We start from the raw sequence: 22,194 nt of genomic DNA, 5'->3' as shown, positions 1-22,194 counted from the left end.
AGAGCCAGGATCTGTGCCATACGTTTCCTATACGGGTCTGAATCAGACTGTCTGGGCTGTATTAAACAACAGCAGCACAGGTCACATTTGAGAACAATTAACAGGCTGTGTGGAAAAAAAAGGGCCACGCCAATGGGATTTTAATACCAGGGGCATTTCAAGTGTCAGACTTTGCCTGGGGAAAGACAATAGCGTCATAAAACTTGGTTATAAAAGTTTTTTTCTTCAATAATTAAAAAAATCTCTCTATGTAAAGAAATATTTTGAATAGTGAGAAGAGTGAGAATAATACAGCCAGGTTTTTATTACATTTTATTTTATTTCATTTCATTATTCAAGATAAAGCACAGAAAAGAAGAAAGATAGAAACTTTAGTTTTGGCACACAAATGTTTAAAGGTTTCTTTGGGATGAAACAAAGAGAAAAGAGATGGGTAGTTGGGAACACCACATTTAATGGTCAGCGAATTAATATCAAGGCCAGGAGGGTGTCTGGCTCACTTGTAAACCTGTGTGTGAGCCTGTGGAGGAACCCAAACAGTCTTCAGTTCACTCCAAATCCATTTGCCAATACACAGCAGATCGAAAACTGGTCTGGAAAAAGGTTTATTGTGGACGGAAAGTATAAAACACACATTCACACATACGCAGAGATGAGAACGAAGAAATATGCAGAGAGAAAGACAAATGGACTATACTGTTCAGCCAACGTTTGGTGGGCTTAAATCAGAAAAGTGAACTTTTTTCCTTTTTTTAAAATTCAACCTTTATTTACACAGGTAGTCACATTGACACCCAACGTCTCTTTTACAACAAACTTACGTGGAATGGTCACACTGAAGTGCTGGGGGTCAGAGATCAACAGTTTCTTCTTCAGTTCACTCAAGCCGACACCCGTGGGTCCTACACACAAACATCTAATTATAAACTCAGCCAAACTCCTCATCACGTTATTATCACATCCATAACATGATATGAGACATTCAAACTATCTTTCCTCTGTACTTGGTGGTTAGAGTCGCTGCAGAAAACACATTTTTCATCTTAACTCAAGACCTCAAACACTAATGATGAGAATATTAATTCAAATGTCTAATAGGATCAAATGATGAACTAAAGTCACTTATTTTTCTGCAAAAATAAATTTCTGGTTATTCTTATTCACTTCTTAGGAACAGATGATAGAGAAACATAATATTCAGCTTCTCTCTTGTAGAGCTGGGCCACCTTTGTTGTTTCTGTCGTCTCTTTGTGACACTGAGCTTGGAGGTGAGGATTTTCATTCAATTCTGTATCCTTCATGATGCCACATATAACAGCAACAGTGTGTGAGGTAAGCAGCGACATCAGAGTTTGAGAACTTAAATTTCTCTTTACTCACCTACTAGGACCACCAGCCTGTGTTTGTCTCCCCTTTGCCTGCGGTACGGGACGACTTCCTCGTACGTGGGCACGTCAGCCATGTCGTATATTTCACTCTTCTTCGCCTCGTACATGGACTTGGTAGTCTTTCTGTCTCTCCTGCTGAGACGAAAGCTTCTCCTGAACCCAGCTGGAGGTCAGCATGAGCCAAAAGAGGAAACAGAAGAAACAGATTAATCAATACAAAAAAAGAAAAGTCTTTGTCAGTAGTGTGTCTATGAGGGTGTGTAAAATCCAGCACAACCATATGTACACATACAAATACTGTGGACTTCAATTTATAGTTGTTTCAGGGTCTTGGCAAACACCTCCACACAAACATTACTCACATTTTCCCCAGGTGACATCAAACAGAGCTGAAAACTCAAAAAGCATCATAGGTCTATCATCATCCAAAATACAGTCCCTTCCTCCTCTTGCACCCACTGACACACTCACTAAAATAACACAGGTAACTAATTACACAACAACAACAACAACTATCCTGTCTTCCATACCAATGGAAACTGTATTACACAGAGAGGATGAAAATGAATGTGCTCCAAATATTAGAACAAGTCAGGTCTGGGTAAATGAAGCTTGCTCATTTGTTATGGAAAGCCTCATAAGATGATCCAAACACGATCAAGTTACTAAGAAGAAAGGAATTGGCACAAAGTTCTGATATCTACTTTGATGCAAAGCCCCTTCAGTAAAGTAGAAGTGCAAAAAGGTGAAGGAAAAAGATGAGCATATTTAACACAAGCTGAGACGACACACACTTACACACAGATACATACAGGAAGTGACTATACTTCCACACATAAACAGAAAAATGAAAACCGAAAGTTGGTATAAAGATTGAAATCAGTGAATGAATCTAAGCGTCATCAGCTTAAATGTAAATTAATCTCTACACTTGATGTAACCTAACACTGACCACCACAGCTGCTCTGTGTCAGTCCAACACAGAGCTTTACTGTGAATTCACCACATTAATGCAAGCTAACCTGTTTATTCTGCAAACATGATACTATAAAAACACAAAGTTAGTATACTCACACAATGAAAATAGATCATTTGTCAAAACACATCATATACAGATGTGATATGTGATTAAAAATTATGAAATGTAACCTTTAAATCTGCAGGTCATCAAATGTCCCAGAGCAGGCATCAGCTTTAAAAATAATCTCTATTCTTTCTCTCCTGTCCTGTCTTTCTTATCTTTCTCTGTCTCTGAGTGAAGTTAGCTCTCTTTCTTTTCTCTCCTTGTGAAATACAGCAGCTGGACCTTTAACTAGCAACACACTGTGAGACAAATGGCACACAAACAGTTTGAGTCTGCTGATGTTTGTTGAGCTGATAGAAATGTTGTAGAAACATTATGTTGTGAAGCAAGGTTACTCCCTTTATACTCATTCCTCTTCTGTAACGCTAGCTACAAGCTGACTAAAACATACAGACAAACGCACTTTTTCCGACTCAATTTCACCTGATACTGTTAAACCTAAAGTAACGAGCCTGTTTTAAAAATGATATTTGTGCAAAAATGTAGAGAATAAATGTAAATACTCAGGTAAAGTACAGATACTGGCTGTAAAATCAGGAATCTGTTCATCCCAAAGTAGTGCTTAAGAATCACTCTGGCAATGGACCTTATAGACGTTGCATCATTGAGAGGCATGGAGAGAAAACAAACCAAAAACTAAGGACAACAACTGCCGGCCCCCTCCCACTCCTTTATTTCCCCATGCAACCTCAGTAGCATTGCAAAAGCATCTGTAAGTTCTAAGATTTCAAACTTTTAGGGACAGGCCAACTTTAAATCATACAACCACATCCAACAGGCTTAAAAGCCATGCAGCAAGTACTCTCATAGAGAAGATGTTTTTATAAATTATTATTTTTTACTTCCTCTCCTGAGGTTCTCTCATTTCATTTAAACCTCGTTCTTGGCTGCTGGACTCCAGGTACTGGACTTTTTTGGGCAAAAAAATTCAATAATGTTTGGCAGAATTCAGCTTTGGGAGTGACCCTGATTGAGCCTGGCAGACATGACTCAAATGTAGCATTTATAAACTTGCGTGTGCTCTGGATATCCTGTGAAATCTGGAGTCTAAATGCTGTAATGTGCAAATGACAGTGGTAATAAAAACATGATGGGAAACATTTTCTGTACAACACAGGGAATTGGAAGCAGCTCTCTGGAACGGGTTGCAGAACCAAAGTGGGCCATGGTAATTGTCATTAAGTTTGACTGGAACCACATCAACAAGACCGGCCTTCATCCGGACCTCCACAATACAGCGAAGCACACAAACCTTCCTTTTAAGCCAACTCCAACCAGAACCTCTCAAAGAAGTCCTCAGACCCACAGCAGAGGCAGAACAGGATAACTACATACTGCAAATCCATGACATGATCTGCCAGTGCACTCATGCTGTCAGCAAGGGAGCACAAATAGCACAGCATAGTGAGAAAGTACAAAACTATTAAAGTCCAAGTGAATTATTTGCCCCACAAGTGCTCTGTGAGTTAGAAGAACAGGTCAAAGATATGAACAACTGTTCCGTCCCATGAAACATGTATGACTTAATAGTTCTTAAAAGATGATATATGAAGGATTCATGGAGAATAAACAAAACTTTAGTACTTGGCCACTGTCCTCACATTTATTGTAACAGTGAAATGACCACATCTGGCGGGAAGAGAAGGCAAGAAGACAAAAGAAGACAATCTCTCACCTAGGTGAAATCCACCACTATAATCAGCATCCTCTGGTGATGAAAAGAAACAAAGAAGCCAAAAGAGAACCACAACATCAAGTTAAAGAGAATAGTCAGAAATGAGCTGTGACCCTCTAAATATGATAAAGGGAAAAGGGAAAAACACACAGGTGCTGTTAGAGTGGTCGGAGTGGTTTGGGGTAAATTTTGGTTGAGTTACATTTTAAAGTTTGTTCGTTCTTTTTAAATATTGGCCTTTTGCCCAGAATGACAGCCACGTATGTAGAGGTAAATTCAAGGACAGGTTCAATATAACCTCCATCTAGTGACCAGCTAAAGTTGACCAAAATAAACAAAAATGCTCTTTTTTACTTTACAGAACTAACAATATTGAAAAATGTTGATGATCCCAGCTAACTGACTAAGTCCAATTTAGCCTCACAGGCCACTACATTCTTGGCTGTGGTGTTGGATGATTCTTGGAGACAGTGAATCACTTTGTGCTGTGACTGAGTCCAACAAATATTACTTGTGACGGGATGATTCTCAAAAATGATGTCCACATTTATGAAAATGAGTCGGGGAAAGACGAGGCTTTGTAAAATGTTAAAGTCAATAAAATCTACGAGGAATCATTGAGTGTGACAACTAATGTTACTCTTAAATAGTGAATAGCTTTAATGGGTCAATTGGGGAGATGAGGTAAGAGGAAGACCTCATTACACACAAATAGCATGAAGGGGAACCAATCACAGATGGTTTGGTTAGTAAAGTCCTACTCAGTGGAGGATGTCAGAAAAGTAGTACCTTCAATCTCTTCAGCTTTGAGTGCAAGAGAAGCAAGGAATGGAAATTAGGTAATACTAAACAAAACATTAGATTAGGAAAAAAAACATAACTCAGGGATGAGGAAGAAATATAAGAAAAAACCTACCAAACTCTACTGTCACATCATCTTAGAAAAGCAGAGCAAAAGACAACAGAGAGAACATTATAAAACATTTTAAAGCTGAGTGCCACATCCACAAACATCCTATGCAGATTCAGTTCAGTCGTCTTGATGCATTCTCAATCATCCAGGAAAGTAAATCTCCAAAAAGTTGATTCTGTTCATCTGGACGTAGCGTTTTGTGGGAGAAACGTTTCGTCACTCATCCAAGTGACAAGGTTTGACTCTCATCATCCACTGGAGCATAAACTGGGTGTCATCAGGACGCTACAACACAGAGCGAACACCATCCCCACAGACACAGCGGCCAGGGTGGCAGAAGGACAGCACATCAAGAAGGCCCTGAGTAAATGTGGTTATCCCAGCTGGACTTTTGTCAAAGCTGGGAAGGCACCTAAAGAAAGCTCCAGCCGATCCAGGAGAGAAGGACAACCGCTGCCCAAGCGAAAACCTGTAGTGATCCCATATGTGTCAGGAGTATCGGAGCAGTTGAGACGCATTTTTTCTAAACACCGGGTCTCTGTGGCTTTTAAACCCCAAAACACGCTGCGCCATAAACTGGTCCACCCCAAGGATCGGGTCCCCCGACACAAACAGAGTAACATAGTGTACGCTGTTAAGTGCCAGGAGGATTGCCAGGATTTATACATCGGGGAAACCAAACAACCTCTGGCGAAGCGGATGGCACAACACAGAAGAGCCACTTCGTCAGGCCAGGACTCTGCAGTCTATTTACACCTACAGGCCAGTGGACACTCTTTCAAGGATGAGGATGTACACATCTTGTGATTGCAGCCATTCCCCAACTCTCTGTGAATGGTACTCATGGCCATTGATCAGTGGTCTTTGATCAGTGGGTTTTGGTCAGTGGTTGTTGATCAATGGTCATGAGAATTTGCATAATTAGATTAAGGAACTGACCTCCCAGCCCATTGTTCCTTCAGTGGGCTGGTTTCAGTCATTATGCAAATGTACTGTTTACAAGATTGGGGAAACCTGCAGTCAGCTGAGACTGAAGAAGTCACTTGGATGAGTGACGAAACGTTTCTCCCACAAAACGCTACGTCCAGATGAACAGAATCAACTTTTTGGAGATTCAATTCAGTCATTTCTCACAAAACACTGAAAAAGCTAACAATTCTATCTATTCAGTTTTGTAATGTTTGTGAAAAATACTGAGCTTGACCACTACACAGTAACTCCCAGTATCACTCTAATGTTATCACTAGTTTAACTATCTACGTTTAAAATAATAAAATAATTTGACAAAACAATCCTAACTCAAGTTCCACTTAGTTCTGAAACACTCATCAGGTCTTCCTGAGAGGAAGTTGCAGTACACTTAGCTGTCATGACATAAATTGATGGAACTCATTGAGGAAATCTTATCCTTAACTTCTTTCTTTTTTAAGGTTGGGTTTAAAAAGAACACTTACAGAAACCCTTCATAAGCCATGCTGCTACTAAAAGGTTACGAAAACACCAGTAAGTGGAGCTTGAGGTCAGGTTTTATGAGAATATAACAAACTTTTACTTTCTATTTGCTCCTATTTTGATAGAAAATATGTATATCCATTGTTACCTAGTGATACACAATCTGAGGTACATGTCTGTGGTGCAGTCACTATTTACAGGGGGGAAAAAAGCCATTTAGATTCATAAGCCTCCAAATGATTGATATTGTAATACTGATAGTCCTCTGTACCTAAGTATTTAACAGTATGAAGCTCACCTTACATCACTGCATTCATTTTCCAGAGTGCACCACAGCTCAGGGAGCTGTTCAGCATGTTCAGAATTAATGTCTAACCAAAACAACAACGACCTATCTGTGCAAGGTTGTTTCAGGCTAGACGCATCAGGCACGAGAGCGGCAACTGTCCTGAAGTGTGTGTACCTTTATCTGACATCTTGTTTCAAATGTTAGTGTTCAGGTCAGTTTTCCCACTGATGTTGCCCTCTTCCTGCTCTAATGTGGCATCTTAAGTTGGGACAGCAACCTCAAAATGTGGTTTTAAGAAGAATGAGAATTACAGTACTGTGAATAAGAGTTTAGTCACATTTAATGATCTAATTTAGTTGAAACTAAACCTTAAAGAAAGAATGTGATGACAACTGCCATAAAGATGTATGATTAGTCAACCTTTATCAAGTCCATGTGTGAGCTGCCAGGTATGTTTACATTGGAAAAATCTGGGTTATAATGTAATAATACTGTAATACTATTTGTCTTCATTTTCTCTTCCAAATAAATCCGGCAGTGATGAGAAGGAGTTGAACTCTGCAGTTGGAGTCAATCACGGACAATTGCTGAATAACAGGCCGCCATCAAAACTATCCTTGTTATTACCCTCATCTTCATCACCCCAAGAGTATAAGTGATTATGCAAATTAGAAGCCAGGCAGCCAAGTGACAATACCAGTTCACATGAACTTGTCTTTTATCTTTGCTATCTGCATTATGCACAGCTTTTAGAAAAATCAATCAGTTATCTCTTTAGGTAGAGTAACAGCCAGAGGGCAAACCCTCTCCTACTTCATATTAAAGCTCCTGCATAACTTAATTCAATTCAATTTTATTTATATAGCGCTAAATCACAACAGCAGTGGGCTCAAGGCACTTTATATTGTAAGGTAAACCCTACAATAATACATACAGAGAAAACCCAACAATCATATGACCCCCTATGAGCAAGCACTTTGGCAACAATGGGAAGGAAAAACTCCCTTTTAACAGGAAGAAACCTCTGGCAGAACCAGGTTTAGGGATGGGCGGCCATCTGCTGTGACCGGTTGGGGAGAACGAAGGAAGACAGGAGAAAAGACATGCTGTAGACTTAGTGGACAAATGGTAAATGGCCTGTATTTGTATAGCGCTTTACTAGTCCCTAAGGACCCCAAAGCGCTTTACACATCCAGTCATCCACCCATTCAGACACACATTCACACACACATACACACAAAGAGGCTGTAGGAGACACATGGAACAGAGTCTGGATAGAAATTCAGAGGGAGAAACATTGAGCAGACAGGAAGGAAAATGAAAACAAAGATAAATCTAAAATGCTTCTTCAGACGACCAGCGTGAACTACACAACTACACGAAAGGCTCCAGTTGTGGAATCAAGCAGAAGGATGAGCCTGTTTCAGAAATGAACTCCACAAACTGTTGGTTTATTAGTCGCTAACACAGCAAATAATATATGCTTACATGATCGTCTAGTAGAGCTCCTCAGGGACGAAACAGTCGTAACAGGTCGCTGAAATGCAAGTCTCCTGAAAGCAAAAAGGTGGATAAAGAAAGAAGAAAAAGGAAAGAACAGAAAAATGAAAACCATCAGTTTTCATGGCCACTCTGGGAATAGAAAACACTCTGCTATGCTACAGAAACCCTGCTCTACAATATCCTTCATTTCTATTCTGTCAGCTGAGACTGGTGAAACCAAAGATTGAGGAGGTGAAGAACAGAACATCTTTCTATTGACAAAAGTGGATGAATAAACCTGAATATAAAATGTTCTACTTGATCCCTTACTCTTCACCCTTCCTCTTTCTGCCCGAGCCTCCTGAGTTCTGTGTAGGTCTGGTGTGTGTTTTCCATCCACTTGCAGTTCAATGTGGATCGGTACCAGTGCTATCATTTTCTGCCATTACTCACTTTGGGCCTGAAAATGTGTGGAAACCCAGACTACTTTGGCCGAGTGAAGCAAGAATACATGGAGTAAAGAGGGAGAGAAAGGAGATGGAACATCTACAACAGTGACAGCACTGAAGCCAATAAGGTCAGCCTTGTAAACAGGCAGGTGTTTCTCACCTCTCCTGGAACTGTTTGGATGGTATTAAGCCAGCACGTGGATTTGTGTCACCCTCGTGTTTGGCCTGCCACCAGGTTGCATCATCTTGGCTCATGATCTGTAGGATGCAACCCTTCTTGAAGGCCAAACCAGCTTCCTTACATGGGATGGTGCTGTCATCTTTTGGGTCGTAGTCAAAGAGCGCCTTCACAAACATCTGTACATCATCATGAGGGAAAGGCAGAAAAACAAAGAGGAGGATTGAAGACACAACAGGAACAAGTTCACTATTTTGTATATAAAATATGTTTTCTTTCTAAAACATTGTCATCATGGTTAAAGGTGATTCACCAAAGCTCAGAGTGATTATTCTCAAAAGATCACAGCAATTGATGGTAAACGCTGCAAGTGATGGGCAAGATGGTCTTTCAATGACTTTCCACTATCAAAGGGTCTAAATCACTTAAGAAGTGGATAAACCAAATAACCGAGAAAGACAGGACCTACCTGTGGCTCCTTGATAGATGCCTCTTCCTTTGCACCAGGGACAACTTTAAAGGTAATGGCTCCTTGTGACTGTGCCTAAATAATGTAGGAACAGAAGTTGGAGTAATTTTAAAGGATAGTCTTCCTATCCTTTCAAGTATTTTACAAGATACCTAATCTAGTTACAGTGACATAACATCAAGCATTGATTTTTCAACAAAGGAAGGTTCAGTGGGATAGTATAACTATTCTTGACAGAATTAGGGAGTACAGGGCAGGGGTGTAAAGGAGGAGTGTTGAGAGCTCAAAGACCTTTGTGTCTGAGAAGGCCTTAAGAGTTTAAGATCCCAGGCTCATGACAGAGCTCATTTAGGCCTGTGACCAAAGCTGCGTGGAGGAACTACACATCATCGACCTCATCCACAAAGACCGTGTGGCTCAATGCATGTGATCCATCGGCCAATGGGAGGCCTGGATGAGTTGATAAGGGGAGGTTTCTGTCATTATAAACAAAGGCTAGTACCAAGGGAGTGGAGCTGAAAAACAGTCAGTCTCACAAATGTCCATAGAAAGACAAGACTTACCAGAATACGAATGATTTCCTCTGGTTTCTTGTCGTCCACAGGGATTCCATTGACCTCCTTCAGTTCATCCCCTACATGAATTAAGCCTGCCACACATAAACAGACGTTGCTAATTTGCAGTCATTCTGGTATTCTATTATTTTAACGCCCTAATGTAAGTGAGGTACTAAATTCTGTGCAATTCAATTCAATTCAATTTTATTTATATAGCGCCAAATCACAACAGAAGTCACCTCAAGGCGCTTTATATTGTACAGTAGATCGCACAATAATAAAATGCCAATATATTCCACACTACAGACTTGTATGGCTCTTTTCCACTAGTATCTACAGTGGCTTGCAAAAGTATTCGGCCCCCTTGAACTTTCCCACATTTTGCCACATTAGAGCCACGAATCAATTTTATTGGAATTCCACGTGGTGTACACTTGAGAAGTCGAACGAAAATCATACATGATTCCAAACATTTTTTACAAATAAATAACTGAAAAGTGGGGTGTGCGTAATTATTCAGCCCCCTTTGGTCTGAGTGCAGTCAGTCGCCCATAGACATTGCCTGATGAGTGCTAATGACTAAATAGAGTGCACCTGTGTGTAATCTAATGTCAGTACAAATACAGCTGCTCTGTGACGGCCTCAGAGGTTGTCTAAGAGAATATTGGGAGCAACAACACCATGAAGTCCAAAGAACACACCAGACAGGTCAGGGATAAAGTTATTGAGAAATTTAAAGCAGGCTTAGGCTACAAAAAGATTTCCCAAGCCTTGAACATCCCACGGAGCACTGTTCAAGCGATCATTCAGAAATGGAAGGAGTATGGCACAACTGTAAACCTACCAAGACAAGGCCGTCCACCTAAACTCACAGGCCGAACAAGGACAGCGCTGATCAGAAATGCAGCCAAGAGGCCCATGGTGACTCTGGATGAGCTGCAGAGATCTACAGCTCAGGTGGGGGAATCTGTCCATAGGACAACTATTAGTCGTGCACTGCACAAAGTTGGCCTTTATGGAAGAGTGGCAAGAAGAAAGCCATTGTTAACAGAAAACCATAAGAAGTCCCGTTTGCAGTTTGCCACAAGCCATGTGGGGGACACAGCAAACATGTGGAAGAAGGTGCTCTGGTCAGATAAGACCAAAATGGAACTTTTTGGCCAAAATGCAAAACGCTATGTGTGGCGGAAAACTAACACTGCACATCACTCTGAACACACCATCCCCACTGTCAAATATGGTGGTGGCAGCATCATGCTCTGGGGGTGCTTCTCTTCAGCAGGGACAGGGAAGCTGGTCAGAATTGATGGGAAGATGGATGGGGCTTTGGCTCCACCTCTTGGAGTCTGCAAAAGACTTGAGACTGGGGCGGAGGTTCACCTTCCAGCAGGACAACAACCCTAAACATAAAGCCAGGGCAACAATGGAATGGTTTAAAACAAAACATATCCATGTGTTAGAATGGTTAGGTTAAAGTCCAGATCTAAATCCAATCCAGAATCTGTGGCAAGATCTGAAAACTGCTGTTCACAAATGCTGTCCATCTAATCTGACTGAACTGGAGCTATTTTGCAAAGAAGAATGGGCAAGGATTTCAGTCTCTAGATGTGCAAAGCTGGTAGAGACATACCTTAAAAGACTAGCAGCTGCAATTGCAGCAAATGGTGGTTCTATAAAGTATTGACTCAGGGGGCTGAATAATTACACACACCCCACTTTTCAGTTATTTATTTGTAAAAAATGTTTGGAATCATGTATGATTTTCGTTCCACTTCTCACGTGTACACCACTTTGTATTGGTCTTTCACGTGGAATTCCAATAAAATTGATTCATGTTTGTGGCTGTAATGTGGAAAAGTTCAAGGGGGCCAAATACTTTTGCAAGCCACTGTACTTTGCTCATCTTGACTTGACTCTGTTTTTTAGGGTTTTCTATTAGGTGGCAGCACCTGATACCTACTAGAGCGGTCGTTCTGAGCAACCTGAGTTGATCTGAAACTGTGATGTCAACAGACTCCATGTCACCATGTGATGCCAGTCAATTATGTCACTTGATGAGTCATGAGAGTGATTCCTTCACAAACATCAAAACTGCCCTTTTTGAAACACGGCATCCAGGGAAATGGGTGCAGAAAAACCAACAGTGTGATCGGACAGGTATACCAACGCCTCCATGTCCACTGTTGTGTGCTGGGTTTGTGTTGTATACAAATGACATCATGGGACTTTCAACTGAGTTGCTATAACGACCCTATGTAAACTGAGGTGCTACTCTGCTGCACTGCGGAGGACAAGAGGAAACTGCAGCAGGTGGTGAGGGCAGCAGAGCAGGCAATCGGTACTTCACTAACCCCCCTCAGAGACATCTATACTGGCAGACTTCAGCAGAAAGCCAGCATCATCATCAAAGACCCCACGCACCCTGGACACTCACTTTTTTCCCCCCTTCCCTCTGGTAAACGCTACAGGTCCATCAGGTCAAAGACGAACAGACTCAACAGAAGTTTTTACCCACAGGCTGTCAAACATGCCCTACCTCCTCCCTGATTGGAGGATAACTGCACTGCCAACACTCATGGACATTACACCTTATTTATAAATCGTATTTCTGTTTATACTTCAATGCAACCAACACCCCTACCTCTTTATACTGTATTTATTATAACATTATTTAGTATAGTTCCAACAGCACCCCCACTCAATGTGCAATATCATCCCCCCACACACTCAATGTGCAATATCACTGATCACACTGCACCTCTCAATGCACCTGCTAGTTAGATGGCATGTATGTGTATGTATAGAGATGTGCGTGTATGTGGAAATATGTGTGTGTGTGCATGTACGGATGCAAATATGTATATATACATATATGTATGTATGTGCGTGTATGTTTGCAGGTGTATGTATAACTTGTACATATCTTTCTTGTGTAAATGTAAATTTGTCTGTTATTGTGTAAATACTTACGCTATTGTGTACTCCACACACATGGAGAGATGCCAAACTGCCTTTCACTGTTCTTGTAACAGTGACAATAAAAAGCTATTCTATTCTATTCTATTCAGTGACAGAAAATGACCGAAAACCAAGTAGAATTGAGTCAAGTAGGTACTGGTAGGCGCACACACACACACACACACACACACACACACACACACACACACTTATAAAAGAGAGAAAAAGGCTGGAACCAACCACTTCTGTCAGCTGCCCCTCCCTTCATGATCCGGGCCACAATGATGGCACCTGTGCTCTCATCACGTCTTATTGTTGCTCCCTTTAAAAGAACAATAGTCATTATAACAGCATTTCTACCTCTATGACATTATAATGTACAAGTCAAACAGCAATGACCTAAAATTACTGTAAAAGGTATTCAGATGAAAATTAAGGCCTAGAGACAGATAGATACTGCACACAGGATGATTGTTAAGTTACTTACCAGTGGCTCCTTGTTCTTGACCAATCTTATGATTTTCACAGAATCTTCATCATCATCGATGTCTTCAGGCAGCGGAGGTAGTTCTGGGTCATACTTCTTTTGGGCAACTGCATCGTGGACAGACAGGAGGCTCTAGAAAAAGGAGAAAATAGGATTTATGGGAGGAAACACATAACAGGCAAGGGTTATCTGTCAAGCCATGAAGGCCTCAACTTTACCCCAGTCCACTTAGCTAAATAAAGTATGGCCATGCATGCTATTAAGAGTCCGATCTATCACTTCCTTTTTTAAGCAGGACAGAAAAACTGCAGACTGCAGGGAGGATGGTTATGAATTGGGTTGTCTCCCTCATGTGCTGGGTGATGGATTTGAAAGCATTCAAGGCCAAAGCTTGTAGATGAACAAGCGTTAATTGCCATTAGGCCCGTGCTCTCCCTCCATACATCTCTCTGATTAAAGGCAACCCAGGCTCGCCCTGCACCATTGCTCAGCAGGAGCTGCAAGTGGAAGGGAAGGGGCGGGGGGGGGGCAATGTGACCACCACAAAATCAGCACTTTGCAGGGTAAGGTGGTGAAGACTCAAAAGCGATATTCTCCACTGTTCACCAGCAGGCTCAAAGTGATGAAGTTCTCAGCTCAGATATTTCACACTTTCACGAGCAGACATAAAAAGAGACGGGACACAGACGAGAATGATGCCATTCATGAGACATTCATTCAAGTATTTAACAACTGCGTGTCCGGACCAAGATGCAGCTGGACGTGTGGTGCTTTTTCCGTGGTTCAGGAGGGGGGAAAAAAGTGAGAAAAACATCTTCCAACCAAAGCGCCAGACAAAAGTAGAGGGGTGGAGAGCAAGAGAAACAGGCAAGAAAGAGAAGGATATGGTGAGAAGAGAACCAGTGTGTTTTATGACATGGGAGCATGCTGCAGTACAGCATTCAAGATGTTGCTAACTGGGAGCAGATGAGAGGAAGAGACACAACTGGAGCTATGTGAGCAATCTTTGGAAGGCAAAGAGTCTGTGTTACCTTATTATAACTATAAAGAATAATTTCTTTCGATCAAGAGAATCCCAAATGAATAACATATGTAAAGAAAATCTCACAGCCAGGAAAATCTTTAAAAACGGTTGGTTTTAATCCTACTTCAGAGATAAAATGCCACTCCTCTCCAGGTTGTCTTCTTTGACTTGTGCTGCTACACCGTCTGCCAAAATGCACCAGCCAGCAATGGAGGAAGCAGTAGCAGAAAGAACATTTTCCATTGTTTGGTGGGGAATTGCTTGGCTTACCCCATTCTGCACTGGAGCTGAGAGACCACTGCGCAACTACAACAGCAATTATATGTGTTAGGTGCAGGGGAAAAAACATAGTAATGAGCCTAATGAGTACCGGTTTGATGGAGGTGTGTGTGGAGTTGCTGATTCTATGTCTAACATATGTGCTGCCTGGTGAGATATGTGTCTGTACCTATAGCACCTGTAAAATCACATGCTCCACACTTGTGTCTTTGAACAGATTAATGTAGTTGGTTCTTAATGTGTTTGGAGAATTTAGGAAATGAATCATAATTACCAGCTCAGACATTGAAAAATCCACGTCTGGGAACCACCGTCTCTTGAATCCCTGCTGTTTGACACTGATAGGTATTGAATATTTGCATGTACTGTAAGGTGTGTGTGTGTGTGTGTGTGTGTGTGTGTGTGTGTGTGTGTGTGTGTGTGTGTGTGTGTTATGTTGGGGGAGAACTAGAGAGCTGTTGTTTCTGGCAGAGCCCAAACAAGGATGACGACAGCGCATTAAAAACGGAGCCTGTCCAACTCTGCTTCTATCCTGCCGTCGTGAAGGCAGCTCTGTCTGGCTGAGACACCTGGAGGCCCTGATGGATGGCCCCAGTTATGCATTAGAAAATAAAAATGTGTCAATTTATTTTATAGCTGTCTGCATCTGGCTCACGAGGTCAGCAACGACAGCCAAGAAAACAAGACAAGGCCTGGATCTAACAGACGTGTTATTTTGTGTACAGCACGATGATTGTAACGGTTTAATGTGGCTGCTGTGCAAACAGCAAAGATCCAGAGCCAGAATTGCCAAATGCTTTGCTGTTTTTGGATGGAATAATACAATCCTCCACAAAGAGAATATGTGGTTTTAGTTTTTTAAAATATACTCAGTACAAAATAAGCAAATCCAGCCATGAAGAACAGAAGCCAAACTCACCTTTACATGTGGGTTTGCCAGCAGTTTAAGAAGCTCTTTGACATCCTGACTGGCTGATTTGCCTTCCAGCTCATCAGACACCTGAAAAAAGTCAAGGACACAATGTTCACACAAATGTGCTCGACCATTAAGCATGCTTCTCTTTTTCAGGAGTGCATGTGAACATTCAAGATGTTTTACTGGCTTTATGCTTCAAGATGAAGACAACAGCAGTCTGCAGGACAAAATCACTGGTACAGGTTTGTAATTTACAGTTCAACTCTGCAAGGTGTGCCTTGTGTCAGTAATGAATAGGGGACTTGCATTTAGACAAATAAACATACTAGTTATGCTTTATTAAAGAAGATATGTTGGTGTATCTTCTATTTGTATCGTATTGTATTAACACTTAAAAAAGCAGCTCTTTCAGTTCCAGGATTTATCTGCAGCTTCATCTTGTCTTAAATTAGCTAAGGCCACGCTCCTCCATCTGTGCTCTGATTTATGGAAGATCCTCCTGGACGTGGTTGGAGTGTGGAAAAGAGCAGCAAGCCGTCCCACACAGTAAAAACTGACATGAAAGCCACTTGACACTGATGAACCCTTTCTCTGTGTTTGTATTTTTCCTATCTGACCCTGCAGGAATAAAATGCAGACCAGTGCTCTCTGATGGCACCAAGTGGTCTGTCCAAGTAACAGCAGAGTTTGTATGAAGATGTTTGGAAGTCAGCCACAAGAGGAAAAGGGTTTTCCAACAGGGAGAAGGATACAAGTTAGCCTAGCCATAACAATCATACAGTTTTAGATCAGTGGCCATCACTTGAACTATTTATTGATGATGTGGTGTGTCTCGCTTCCTTACACCAACAGCGTTAGCCATGCTGGTTTCACTTGAGCACTGGCAGTCACTTGCTGGGAGTTCTAGACAGTGCGGCCGGGGCCAGACGGGGGTTGAAGTGTCATTTGTCATTTAATGTTCGTCAATAAATTAAGCCTCCATTAACCGAAACCCATCTAGACAGACACTGTTTACCAAAGGTTGCTTTAATCGATTCATTTGCCTCCCAGCCAATAAAAAGATCAGTTTAAACAAGTTTTTTAAAACACTTACGACACGTGCCAGAGGAGCAGCTCCTTCCAGGACGGGGACGGGCTTGCTCTCTTCATAGTGCTGCAGCCGTTCGTGAATCTGAAAGGACAGATTGTATTCATTAGTAAGGCAGAGATAGTACTCAGCACATGTGGAAGAAAAAGCGTGCATGCTAGAAGCCATGTGCACGTCTCCAAACACAGATGTAAGAAAACATGTACAACCTCCATCAGCACCATTTTATACATGCACAGAGTTCATTAAACCATGTCCTTAAATACCAAAAGTGCACACAAAGATCTTTCACTCCCTCGATCCTCTAAGTATTTCAGTTAGCTTAGCCACTGTACAAACAATCCAGTTTTCCACCATGCATTCGATATGTCCCAGTGGCCCCGTGATGATTCCAAATCATTTCAACAGTCTGGTGAAATTGGCTAAACATTTCCTTATCAGCCTCAGTGCTGTGACTGCACAGTGTTGAGAGACAGAGCTGCGTCTGAGACAGAGTTGCTAAAATGGAAAGTAAGCCTGACTCTTGCGTTCACTTCCACTCATTTATATACGCAAAACCACTTCATCACTGAAAAACCGATATGTGGAGCAGAGATGGAATAATTTATATACACACAAAGCACACATTCACACCCACGCACACATCGTCAAAGGCACAGTTCCACACTTGTGCTCCGGCCTACGCACACACAGACTCACAAAAAACACTACAGATATCTCATTTGTGATTTAAAAGCAGCTGCGCAGGAATGCGTTGACAGCCTACAGGCTGCTGTCAGGTCCCATCAGGGAACAGACAGGGACAGCTTTTCTCCCAGCAGCCACTCCTGCATCTCTCCTTCCTCAGGCCCAGCATGGTGAAGGGGATCTGGGCCATGGGTCTGACTGATAGCTGGGCCCCAAGCCTGGAGCTTCCAGCTGGATGTCCTAGAAAGCATTCCAGGAGGATGGTGGAACAGAGGAGCCTCTGGCTGAGGAGAGAGTGACAGAGACGCTCTGGGCCACTTCTATATCTAAAGGGCCAAATCCACACATGCAGGAGTGCACACACACACACACACACACACACACACACACACACACACACACACACACACACACACACACACACACACACACACACACACACACACACACACACACACACACACACACACACACACACACACACACACACACACACACACACACACACACACACACAGATGGAGCAGTGACAAAGTGTGACAGAAAATCACTCAGCAGGACAGAAAAAGACAAGAAAAGCAGTTTGTTTGCTGTCACACTGAACAGCTACAGATGCTGTGTGCAATTAAAACATCTGTTTTAGGAATGTTAGACATAGTTTTTACTCCTCACAACACAACTGATTATGTTTTAAAGCTAGACGGTAGCAGTACTGTAAATACGGAGGAAAGCTCGTCAGAGTCAGTTGAATGTTCTGACACAATCACTGGACGGTATTTGTCCTCAATGTTTTCGGCCCTGGCAATAGCTCTGATTAGCAACAACATGAGCAGCGTTTGTAGATGAGTTGATTTGAGTCTCTTCAAGCTGTCATCTGTCTTCGATAATCACCAGGGACCAGCACCAAAATCCAAAACATGATGTCATTCAAAAACATTACCCAAACACCAAATGTCACCCATCAAAATGCACTTTTATAACTTTCCAGTGAAGAAAAAGCGATGCAACAACGTGTGAAATGTCTTTACATCGTCTCTCCCCATCAAGACTCCAGTTTAAATCTTGGCCTTAAACAGCTACAGCCATTTCAGCTGGACTTATCCACACAGTCTGCCAAGATAAATCACAGCCTGTTAGGACTCTGTCTTTGCCAGCACAACAGTCATGTTTCAAGGTCAGCTTAGAAGTTCAAATCCTGCATAAAGCCGTTATTACTCAGCAATAAAACTCGGTGCATTAGGCATGCTGTGGACGTAAACATTTTTTCCCCCTATGGACATGCTGATATATGTTAGGACTGCTGTTGATGCTTCGGTAACAATTTAGTGTTGGTGGTATGATGCACACATGACAACCTGTCATGTTGTAAACTTTTTTAGACCCCCAGTTATCTCAGAATAAATCCTGAGATAACTGGGGGGTCAAATCACACTATAACAGTATATAAAACAGTGCTGACTGCATCTTGTGAACATCATCTATAAGCCCTAACATTATGGCTAACTAGTTTTATTTTTCTTTCCACTGAGGTATTCGTTTTTACTAATCTGTCACTAGTTAGCTAACATGAACTAATGTAATGTTAAGGGTCAGGGTTGCACACTTTGGAGACCTTTCAAAATACCTGAAGACATAAAACAGTATTTAAGCAGGCTTAAGACCTCTGCCCAGAAAACTTCACATCACACCCTTTACAAGCTGAACATCTTTTTCAAAGTGACCTGGAGCAAAACCCTGCGACAGACTGGCGACCTGTCCAGGGTGTACCCTGCCTCTCGCCCTAAGACAGCTGGGATAGGCTCCACAGTCCCCCTGCAACCCTGAAAAGGATAAGCAGCAGAGAATGGATGGATGGAGGGGTGGATGGATGGACCTGGAGTAATGGCTGTGGGATCACTCGAGAGATTTTCCTTGATTACCAATACAGACATTTGAATGATAGAATAGGGACTGGTGGACCTGTAGCTTTCTTCTTGTTTTAATTGTCCCTCCAGTGTGCGAGACATGGTTCAAAACGTTTTTCAGTAGTCAACAGCATACTGAGACCTGTCTGCTGCAATATGGAGTTTCCTTCTTCCTTCCCCTGTCCCTATCATAACCTTGCATTTGGCTTCATCTATCATCATCTAGCCCCTTTTGGCTCATTTCAGAGGTGCTTGTTTGTGGACAACGTGCTTGATCCAGTAACTCTGGGCTGCAGTCGACCACTGAACTTTAATGAAAATATTTGGAAGGTAGCCTAAATACAAAGTAAGACAGTGCAAGGAAGGGGATATATTTTGGATTCAAGTGATGCTTTCAAACTATAAATAAACACCTGGCTCGTGTCATGAGAATATTTTCTAGCAACAAACAGATACAAATAAAAGCTGAGAGATGATATTGGACAATATTTCTTTCATCTCTGTAACATAATCGGATTAGGAGGGATGTGAGACGTCCCGACCATCTGGTGAGTACAGGTGAGGAGAGACAGAAAGAGCATATGTCTGGTTTAAGTCTTCATGTTGGTCTGAACTTCTTTCTTGTCTCTCTCTCCATCTGTGACACCTCCTCCTCTGGACCGTCTCTCTCCTTCCAGACAGAGTGACCAATAACTGGCTTTAATTACCCAGAATGGAAAGCTGATATGCAGGAAAACTACCCCATGCTTGGGGGAAAAAAATTGTTCTCTATTTAACAACAAAAATCAAAGAAAGATTTCAGAGAAACCTTTGCCCCAATCTCTGCAGCTATCTAGTTTAACAGGCAGTAACCAAACCACAGGCCCCTTCCTGCTGGTAGAGGAAGGAATTAGAAGATCTGGGCAGGTAGACGGGGCAATAGGCTCCGTAATGCATGAATAATAATTGCTTTGGAGGCAGGGGGGCTCCTCTTTTCAAGACTTTTTATTTGACTAATTTAGTTGTCTGCCTTCTTGGCAATACACTTTGCATACAATCTACATGTGCAATTAAAGCTAGGTTTAGTTAAACTGAGGTATTCATATGTATAGCACTTAAATGAAATTACGTAAGTGTTTTAAGTGTATTTAAGAGTTATGAGTGCGTGCATATATGAGTTAAACAACACATGATTTTCTGAAAAATATGTAGGCACAACTCTATTTGTTTGTTTTACCTTAACAAGTGAGTGGAGACTTCTCTCTCCAAACATATCCTGAAGGAAGGTGTTGTCCTCAGAGCAGTTGACATGAGGTTGCAGCTGGGATGGCAGGGCCGCCAGCAGCTCATACAGACCTGCAGCAGGAAAGAGGAAGCAGGGGGTCAGTGTGGTAGTGGGAGGTGTGAGTTGTTGCATGCACAGCAAAAGACACAAGTGCTGTATGTGTGCATGAATACATATAAACCCAACACACACAGAGTCAGGCAGAAAGCAGATGACACATAAAAACAAAACACACAAAGTCCTGTACTAGTGCCTTTAGGAAGGAGTACATACTTACACAGACTAGAGCTCTAATTATAATCTGTGGATGCTCTCCCTTTTCCCTCCATGCTGATTCTATTACACATTAAAAAAAAAAAAACAAGAACAAAAATGTATGGTTGAAACTTCTACGAGCGACAAAACAGACGATGATATCCCTCGCTTGCTTGCCACTGGAAAGAAGAGGAAACATAAAGGCAATAAACTATTTCCCTCCTCCGGCCTTTACTTCTTGCTTTTGTTCCAGCCCTTCCTGTTGTTTGAGGGACGCTTCTGTCCATGATTAGAAACAACTGAAAAAAAAACAGGGAACGAAGAATCCCACTTCTTTTTTGATTAGTTAAAAAGTTTAATATGAAACTTATTTTTAAATAAAACAGACGGCACATGTGCACACATCTTCGCTGTCCGTAAACACTCCATTTACTAAACCATTTCAGCAACTGAATCTGAAGTAAGTGAAATGAACAGACGTTGCATTAATCCAGGTCTATGTGAGCCATGCACAGGTCATCACTATTGCATGTGTAAGGTTTGTTGGTTACAGTGTGAGACGCAGGCCTCGTGGAACAAGAGGCCCGTGGCTAAATCTGAATCCTCTCAGAACAACACATGCTGAAATCCACGAGGCCTTTCAGGGTTTTACTCACCCAGCTTATAAAAAGAATGAAGATTTCAAATTCAATTTAAAGAGAATCAGACTGGGAAGCTGATGGTTTCAAGATTAAGCAGGGGGGAGGTGAAGCACTCAAGATGGAGAGAGCACAAAACCAGTGAGTGAGTGGGGTTACATCCAAACACAACACAGTCTCGGAGCACAGCTGATGGAGAGTGGTAGCAGATACTTGTTTGCTGATCACTTCTCGTCCTCAGCGTGGCTGTGATCCACCAAACTAGGTGATGCATTAAAGGTCAGGCTTATACTGAATGCAGTCAAGCTGTATCAAAGACCCCTTCACTAATTCTCCAGAAAAGGCCCCCCAGTTTCAAACTCCACTAACACAACCACACGATGCTTGAAAGCCTTTGAACTAACACTGATCACGTGAAGAAGTTCTAAACATATCTACAGCAGAGCCACTGAAACGTCAAAACAAAGACAAGTGGCTTGGCTACCTCTCTGAGAGTGTCTTTCATCAGAGCACAGGGCAACAGAGAGAAAGGAGAGAGAAAAAAAGAAACTCACCACAGACAGAAGCAGAGTAAGTCAGAGCTGAAAATGACTGATTGATGGTTGACGTTGACTGCTGCTGAGCGACTGACTGAACTAGGTTCTGACCAGGTTAGAGTCAGCGTGTGCTGGCAGCTCTGAACGTTTTGTGGGAGAGCTGATGTCATGCTCTCCTGCTGCTGCTGCCGCTGGGCACCAGGATACATCAATATGATATCCT

General features: G+C 42.0%; 1 protein-coding gene across 2 annotated transcripts in view; it reads right to left on the bottom strand.

The window, feature by feature from the left end:
- The window catches only part of mpp7a (membrane protein, palmitoylated 7a (MAGUK p55 subfamily member 7)), a 73,289-nt gene that overhangs the window by 9,300 nt on the left and 41,795 nt on the right, over positions 1-22,194 (bottom strand). Inside the window, exons 1-12 of one of the 2 annotated variants that reach the window (XM_039617098.1) lie at positions 20,820-20,936; positions 20,495-20,613; positions 16,694-16,771; positions 15,604-15,684; positions 13,382-13,513; positions 13,135-13,216; positions 9,943-10,028; positions 9,380-9,454; positions 8,893-9,089; positions 8,290-8,354; positions 1,381-1,551; positions 822-902 (exon numbers count right to left, since the gene is read on the bottom strand). In XM_039617098.1, coding sequence (XP_039473032.1) covers positions 822-902; positions 1,381-1,551; positions 8,290-8,354; positions 8,893-9,089; positions 9,380-9,454; positions 9,943-10,028; positions 13,135-13,216; positions 13,382-13,513; positions 15,604-15,684; positions 16,694-16,771; positions 20,495-20,530 — 1,084 coding nt within the window. In that variant the 5' untranslated portion in view covers positions 20,531-20,613; positions 20,820-20,936. Of the gene's footprint in view, positions 1-821; positions 903-1,380; positions 1,552-8,289; positions 8,355-8,892; positions 9,090-9,379; positions 9,455-9,942; positions 10,029-13,134; positions 13,217-13,381; positions 13,514-15,603; positions 15,685-16,693; positions 16,772-20,494; positions 20,614-20,819; positions 20,937-22,194 lie in introns of those variants that run through there. The other variant, XM_039617097.1, reaches the window with a different exon arrangement.

Source organism: Oreochromis aureus, linkage group 9 (assembly GCF_013358895.1).
Source record: "Oreochromis aureus strain Israel breed Guangdong linkage group 9, ZZ_aureus, whole genome shotgun sequence".
Taxonomy (NCBI): Eukaryota; Metazoa; Chordata; class Actinopteri; order Cichliformes; family Cichlidae; genus Oreochromis; species Oreochromis aureus.
The sequence above is the reverse complement of the archived record's forward strand: the minus strand, read 5'-3'. Positions and strand labels throughout refer to the sequence as shown.